The sequence below is a fragment of the Neolamprologus multifasciatus genome, chromosome 7 (genome assembly GCF_963576455.1).
Source record: "Neolamprologus multifasciatus chromosome 7, fNeoMul1.2, whole genome shotgun sequence".
NCBI lineage: Eukaryota > Metazoa > Chordata > Actinopteri > Cichliformes > Cichlidae > Neolamprologus > Neolamprologus multifasciatus.
Genome location: NC_140445.1, coordinates 1,528,328 through 1,536,908, shown reverse-complemented (window position 1 = coordinate 1,536,908; position 8,581 = coordinate 1,528,328). Strand labels below are relative to the sequence as shown.

The 8,581-nt window shown below is 40.9% G+C and overlaps 1 protein-coding gene across 2 annotated transcripts in view; it reads right to left on the bottom strand.

Moving 5' to 3' along the window:
* LOC146513407 (neuronal acetylcholine receptor subunit alpha-7) overlaps nt 1–8,581 on the bottom strand; it is a 121,558-nt gene that overhangs the window by 86,281 nt on the left and 26,696 nt on the right. For both annotated transcript variants that reach the window (XR_014874930.1, XM_085165411.1), the window contains exon 4: nt 3,280–3,389. Coding sequence is in view for 1 of the 2 variants with exons in the window: in XM_085165411.1 (XP_085021537.1) it covers nt 3,280–3,389 (110 nt within the window). In the remaining variant the exon portion in view is untranslated. The remainder of the gene's footprint in view (nt 1–3,279; nt 3,390–8,581) is intronic.

Here is an 8,581-nt window from a genome sequence, read left to right as displayed (position 1 = left end):
TTTCAGGGCCTTCTGTGGAGGTTTTATTGTTGGAACTAATTGGAAGGAGAGCCCAGAGCAGACATAGAACATGCTGGTAGTATAAACCAATCAACCACAACAATAAAACCACCTGCCTAAATTGTGTAGGTCCTGCTCATAACCCAAAACACTCCTGACCCACAGGGGCGTGGACGTGGGCCTCGTGGACTGTCCAGTGTTTCAGGAACAGTTGAATACAAGTCGGGGCGTGGAGCCGGCTTGGATCAGGCTTGTCCAATATCCGGTCTGTAAGTCTGGCGTCATTAGCCATTTCCAGGCCCAAACTCCGCTTCAGGTCCCAAAGCCAAACGATCACTGCGGCGTCACTGAGAGTTACAAACTTTTACATCTTTAATAAAATGATCAGCGTTGCTGCTTTACCAGGTGTAACAATTAAGTTTAACATCCAGGCATCCATGAAAACAGAATTTATTACATTTAACAGAGTTAGAAGTTAGCAGGAAGTTAGCTTGCTAGTTTCCACCTAAAGATGATATAGCATGTTCTGACTGATTCAGAATTCTCAGAGAATTCAAACGTACAGCTCTGCTATCACTTCCAACATAAATGAAGACAGAAAACTAAACAGCAGTGACGTTTGTAGGGTTACTGAAGTTGGGCTAGCTGGTATATAATGATGTGCTACGTGATCGCTAGCGACACAGCAATGTTAGCATAACATAAACACAGTGAAGCTGGAGGATGAACACTAACTGTTTTCCACTCGATAAAAGTTAACGTGAGGGTTCCTGATGGTTAGAGACAAATACAGTCACTAGCGACACAGCTATGTTAGCATAATATAAACAAGCTAACTTTTTTTCCACTCGATAAAAGTTAACGTGAGGGTTCCTGATGGTTGGAGACAAATACAGTCGCTAGCGACACAGCTATGTTAGCATAATATAAACAAGCTAACTTTTTTCCCACTCGATAAAAGTTAACGTGAGGGTTCCTGATGGTTAGAGACAAATACAGTCGCTAGCGACACAGCTATGTTAGCATAATATAAACAAGCTAACTTTTTTTCCACTCGATAAAAGTTAACGTGAGGGTTCCTGATGGTTAGAGACAAATACAGTCGCTAGCGACACAGCTATGTTAGCATAATATAAACAAGCTAACTTTTTTTCCACTCGATAAAAGTTAACGTGAGGGTTCCTGATGGTTAGAGACAAATACAGTCGCTAGCGACACAGCTATGTTAGCATAATATAAACAAGCTAACTTTTTTTCCACTCGATAAAAGTTAACGTGAGGGTTCCTGATGGTTAGAGACAAATACAGTCGCTAGCGACACAGCTATGTTAGCATAATATAAACAAGCTAACTTTTTTTCCACCCGATAAAAGTTAACGTGAGGGTTCTCAGTGGTCAGGAATTAATGCAATCGCATGGCAGGATGCTGTAAACGGACCAAACTTCAGTCAGGAGAACAACTGAGATAATCCATCTACAATACGAGGTTAGTCATTAATATACTGCTGCATGGGCTGGAGTTACATCGTAAGGTTTTAAAAACTGAGCTTTAAAATGAAGAGCAGTAATAAAAACCGAGAGAGGCCGACAGTGATCACTGACTGTTTTTAGGGACTTTTTGAGATTAAATAGAACAAGATACAAAACATTACAACATGTTAAAAACACAACAGCCGTTTTAAACGCAGAGTAGTTTGGACCCAGAAGCAGGATTCATCAGATCATCACTTAAAGATTGGATAATGCTGATGCTTATTCGACTTTGGATCTGATGAGTTTAGAGGTGCGGCCAAAGATTTGGGCTCTTTGTCGAGTTTCTTTATCTGCTGCTGAAGATCAGTGTTTGGGTTGTTACTCAAAGTAATCTCTATTTGACATGTTACTTATTACTTTTCTCAAAAGTAACACAGTGCAGTCCTTTATTGCTATTTATTGATTTATTACCTTAACAACCCCGGAATACACACAGTCTTCAGAAATATTTAGATGAATGGGATCTGCTAATGACATCCCCGATGATTTTCCAGCAGACAATAGTTTGGGAACACGAGTCATCGCCCTGTCGGTGGTTTTGAGCGTTTGCGTGTCATCCTGTCAGGATGGCTGGAAGAGTTTTGTTCAGCGAGATCTCAAAGGTCAACTTAAAGATTTATTGGTGGAAAATTGACAAAAAGCTTTAAAACTTAGAAACTATGATTGTGCTGTGTATTGTCAACATATAGAAAGTAGCATATGAAAATTCAAAATATCATGTGACCTTTGACTTTTCCTTCAAGGTCAGTAGATTGACCTGAAGGTCAAAGTGATAATAATGCTATACAGAGGTGTTTTTTACTGACATTGTTTGCATTGACAGCATATAGACAATGATACTGGTACATTCTAAATATCACTTTATAGTTTGCATCCAAGTATATCCTGTCACATTTCACCTCTGACCTCTGAGCGAGCTGCCCGGGTGGAGGTCTGATAATTCACTGGTTTAAAACCACAACATTTTCAGTTTTTATGGATTTTTGATTGTACAGTCCCTCCTACTGTGGGAGAACTGGAGCCATCTGCCAATAAAAGCTCAGATGCAGATGTATTGGCATCAATGAATGTGTCCAGCCAGCATGTAACAAGACTGAAGTACAGTGATGCAAAGCTAAATGTTATAAGGTCTCATCCAACAGAAATGGCAGACAGGAAGTTTGCTGTAAAAGTGAACCCACTGGCTGATAATCAGGCTCTGGTCCCGTGAGCTGGGTCTGTCTCATTAAAACCAGCTGGGTCAATATTCCCTCTGACAACCACCCACCCCCTCCACTTCCAAGGATCAAACTTTGCAGCTCGGTTAATGAGCTGAAGCGCCACCAGCAGAGAGCCTCCCACAGCCCCGATGCTAACAGCGAGGTGTTCATGCTTACAGCAGAGAGCCTAACTTTAGCATCTATAACAGGAGGGCTGACTCGGCAACAAAGAAATAAAACCTCAAACTGAGAGACGTCTTTGGCTTCCACCAGGAGACAAACTGATTTCTGGTTTATTGATTTCTTTCAGAAACTTTGCAAATCAACCAGAAGACGAACGATCGTGACGCTCCATCTCCGTTCTGACATTTTTCATGCTTGGGGCAGCTACACCAGGAAACTTTAGTCTGTACGTCCTGCTCTAAAGATCGGGTTAGAGGTTATCAGCTGTGCAGCTAACACACTGGGATACATTTATTCTGTGAGAACAAAGATGGAGTAATCTCTTCCCAGCTCCGTTACCGAGTGGTTCGGTTTGAACAGGTACCTGTTGTACAGCAGGATGTCGGGCCTCCAGATCTGGCTGTCGGGGAACCTGACGTTGGTCACGCCTGGATAGTCGGACTTGTTCCACTGCAGGTAGAAATCTGTCCAGTACTGCAAACACGCAGACAAAAACCCAATGTTACCAATGGACCGACCCACCTCGTACCCACATGTGTTTGTGTGGAGTCGCAGACTTTATTTGGCGCTCTGTGCATTCAGTGAGTCAGACTTCACATGAAGCTCATCCACGTCAACAGCAGTTATTTTTAGCCCCCTTCAAAAATCAGCCAGTATTGTAGTTTTCCTGCCATATGACCATAAAAGGCTCCAGTATGATGATGCTAACATTAACACGTGTTGGTTTCCATGCTGACGAACGGAGCAGATTTGCAATAATATTATTTTAGATAATAATACATTTCTGTTTTTCAGATCAGCTGAGCTAACGTGTCCACTCCTGCAGGTTTATGACCTGTTTGTTTGGGTTTAAACATCATTTATGTTGTTGGCTAATGTTTCCTGTTTTGGGTCTTTCTTATAAAAAACTTGTATGTAAACATCGTTTGATGACATGAACACTCCACCAATGCTTAAAGTAACCGGGAACAGATTTATTAAGTGACTTTAAATAATCTTTAAATAAAAAACAGGAAACAGGAAAAAAAATCCACATGGACCAATCACACCTTCACAAATAAACCAGCTGACCAGTTGAGGTGGTGACGGTTAATTGGTTGAGCCGCAGCCCAAATAGATTCTGGACTGAACCATTGCAGATTAAAAGGGGGAGAAAATAAATAAATCAATAAAATAAAAGCATGTCTTAAATAATAAGTTAAATAAGTTAAAATAAAAATGAACACAGTTTTCCACAAATTCAGTGTATTTTTGTGAAACCTGCAGAGGGAAATAAACAAATGATGGGCCAACAGTAAAATCACACAGATGTGATTGTTCTGTGTGATCAGCAGCAGCTGCTCGTGTTTGCCTGACCTCCAAATCTCAGCTGGTGAAATCCAGATTACTCTGATGGATCTTATGTAACAGCCATTGTCAGCGCCGGGTGTTCGAGAGAGGACGGAGCGCCGCCAAGAATCGCCTCATTTGCATGCTTGGCTCCCCGCAGGCTCGGCCCTCGTTACGTTCTCTGGTCCGTGCTGACGGTTTGAGGCTGTGGTGACTGAAGGTCGCACACATCCCTCTTCATCTTGTTTACTTCCTGTCACTGAGTTGAAATGTTTTTCCCGGAGGACTCCACTGAGAGCTGAACGGTTGCAGAGATATTTCCCCTCAAAAAGGCTCTGACTTTTGTAAACAAATCAACATGCAGGGCGCATCTGATGTTTGACAAAAACGTGACGCTGTGCATGTAATAACTTTTAAGTTATGACACAAGAAACATAAAAGTGTCGCTCCATTACCGTTAATGTCCTTTCATCATCGCGTCTGTCAAAGAAATGTCATCACTTATTTTGTAAGCATCACGTCAGAGTGAAGCAGCCTCTGGTTGGACACATGCGTGTATGGATAAACGCCCACAGGCTCAGTTACTGCTGCATCACTGCAGATTTGTTCATCCGACAGATCAATAAAAGTCTCTAACAGTTAGACTTCACCAAATACACATTTCCAACCGTGTCATGGTGTAAAACGGGCTCTCTTCTCACTCTGTAATTACTCAGCATTATCAGGGATCACAGCTGGATTATCTTCTTCCTCACATTCACACCAACAACAAAGCTGCAGATCAGCAGTGTTAAGTGATGCTGAGAGTTTGGATAATGGGGTTTGGTATTGTGTCACCCCGAGTGTTAAAAACAAGGCTGAGAATTCTTGTTCTTTAAATGTGGTCGTGCTCCTCTCGTTCTGCTTTTGTTATGACAGTAGTTTACATCATTACATCATAGGAAAGAGCAAACAGCTCGTTTGCTCCCATCTGATGTGGTGTTAAAGTGATATTTAGTTTCACCAGTAGGTGGCAGCAGCAAAAAGAAACACAGGCCAGCTATTGACCCTGTGCACGAGAAAATGCTAACTTCCTGGTTTGAGACCGGATGTGGGGTTGTACATTTCCGGTAGCTTTACTTTGCAGTCAATCGCTACTGTGAAGATATTCTCCAAAATCATGTCCAAAACTCGAAAACGTAAAGATGGCGTTAAGTTACAAAGAGCAGAAGGTGGGAACACTCACCACTGTTGTGTCATAAAAAATCTAATGATCAACTTTGACCTTTTAAAGAGTTTCGATCGATCAGTTGTTTACATCACTCGACACAAGCAGAACTGCAGCAGAAGACACATCGTCCACATTCAGAAGCACATCTCTTTAAACAGGCAAATGTTCAGCATTCAAACTACAGGTGAAGAAGAGTCAAACCAGATGTTTCCCCCGTTATGTCGAGATCAGCTACATTTCACCTTGCTGTTTCGCGGATTTTTGCATGCTTTTTTTTTTTACGTCACATTGTGTCCTGCGTCCTGATCGCTGCAGACGATCTCCTCCGTGACGTCTCTCCTGTACAGAATCGCTGCATCGATGCTAGCAGTGTGACTCTGAAGTGCTGTATGTCCACGATGTCCACGAAACGTTTTGTACCGTCAAAAATAAAATTGGCTACTTGATTTCACCTATCGCTGGTTATTTTTAGAACATAACACCCGCGATAAACGAGGGACAGCTGAGAAATATAACATTTGAATCCATTTTCTCTTTTGCTCTGAGGCGCGGGGAAAAAATATCGACAAGTCGATGAACATCATTTACAGATATATTGGGTAAATAAGACATCTATAGAAATGTAAATCGCTGCTTGATTTATTCATTTGCTTAACTTGTTTTGGACCGTAAACAGGACGCGAATAGGACACCGGAAACAAAGCTCCCCACAGGAGTTTCCGCACCGGAAGTAGCATATGCTAACGTGCACATAGTCAATTGTAATGGAAGCCATCATTAACCCAGAGCTGCTGTTTTACTGTGTTTCAGGTGAGAGCAGTAGATACATTTATGTAAAGTTGATACTTATTTAGTTATATGTAAATAATGTAACCAAATAATGCAGGAGGCTAGCTAAACGATGTTAGCCTCCTGCATTAGACTTGCTCCATCAGAAACCAGCCAGTACATCTTGTGCTGTGTATCGTTTCCTGGTTTATTCTCCATCACTGTGACACCATCGTGCTGCTCGACTGTAACTGTCAGCAAAGCTGGAGAAACTGGGTCAAAGCATCACAGACGCGTGTAAAGCAGCAAAGCTTAAAGGTGATTTTCAGCGTGTTTTTGAGCAAACAGAGAAGCCTAAATATTTTAGTTTTTACTAATTAAATATTAAGATTAATCCAATTCATTTTCCAGTTTGAGAGATTTGGTGATTTAGATCAGAGCGCTTTCATCCTTCAGTTTTCATTTCGCATATTAAATTCTTGCAACTGTTGAAATATTAAAAGAGTTGGGATGACGTTTTACTTCTCAGCTTTCAGGAGGAATATGTTGACTCCATGAGGTTTGCTGAGATACGTAATAAAACACAACATTAACTCCTCGCTCCGTTAGCATTAGCATGGAAACCACTGAGACTACAACATGTGAGAAACTTCAGAACAGCCGGTTTGATTCTGAGAGCTCACAGGTCATTTCAATGAGCAGGGAGGATGTTCAAAGCCTCCAAAGCTTCACAAGTCAGAGCTGGATAAGACCAACAGAAACCTGCACGGTACAAAGGGAGAGGCCGACTGATCCACGAGATCAGGTTCAGAAAGAAAGAGAGAAATGCACACAGATACATCCAGCAGCTCAGAGACGAGGCCGGAGATCACCGCTTTTATTCTGGAAGATTTCAGGGAGAATCTGGAACTCTGAAAGAGCCGCTGATTATTATAAGACCTCCACAAACACTTTAATTATTTGTTTCAACACGACTAAACGTGTAAAAGCTGCTGAAGAGCTGAAGGTGATCCTGTTGTCACCGTGAGGTAAATACAATATTTTAGATATTTTATTTTAATAGTTTAACTTCGAGCTGCTGTTATTTTATTTGATTATTTGCACTGACAACACTACAAGAAGAAGAATTTCATGTTTATTACACTCGCTGGCCACTTCATTAACCCTTTAAGACCTACCATAGAACCAAGTCCGCCAGAGCTTACTTTATATTTTTACATGCTGTGGAGCCATTTTTGGGAGCATTTCAAGTTGATATACATCAATACAACCATTACAGCCCATATTTTAATAATATGTCTGCATTAAGTGCATAGTAATTACATAAATTGCAAAAAAGTGCAATAAACTACAAAAAAATTGAAAATCGTTTTTGTTTTTTTAACATATATTTCTAGTTAGAGAAATTTAAGAGGCTTATCCCTCAAAACTGTAAATACAAAAAAGTTGCACAAACTAGTTTCCCACCACAGGAAATTTATTTTGAGTGTCTTTATAGTTTTATTTTTGAAATACACCAATTTTTATATACTGCAGGAAAAACGAAAAACAATCCTATGATGCAAATTTGCAAAAAAGCAGCATATGCATCAAAATAAACTATTTCCAGCAGTGCAATATGAGTCCTAAGCATCCCAGAAACCACACAGAAAGTCATAAAGTCAAAGATAACTTTTAAAAACAGCTGTATATGCTTTTAAGGCCTACAAGTAAAAAACTACAGTTTCCGCGAAAATGACGTCACTTCCGGTTTCGGGCAGGTCATGGCGGACATGCAATAGTTCACGCTGATGGATATAGGAAGTGTTACAAACAGCTGATCGGATCGGCAAAGCGTGTTTCTGGAATATTATGTTTTTGTTGCTGCAAGTGCTTTTTATGCAGTTTTTGCAAAACTATATGTGGAAGGAAACTGTGACCGAGGACAAGCTGATGGCATAAGATGTAAGTACAACTCCTCCGGTTTCATATGCAAAACATATTGCGCTAGCTCACGTGGTTGCAGAGCTACCGGGATTTAAAATAGTTACGCAAAACAGAGCGTGCCTGCTTTAAAGGGTTAAGTACAGACGGTTATTAACACGAGTATCTAATCAACCAATCACAGGGCAGCATGTGAATGCACACTAATGATAACAACTTTTATTTTACAGCAGTTTTACTTTTTTTGCCCTGAATATTGAATCAACTCTAAACATTTTTATCCTCATCAGTCATTTTGACGTAGTGATGTCATGACAGTCATCCACCTGCGTGTTACATTGTTGCACTCATCGTGGAAACAAACTGATGTCATGTGGCTGTGCGTGTCATTAATCCCAGAGGACGTTCAGACCCAAACGTAGGACAGAGGCGTGGA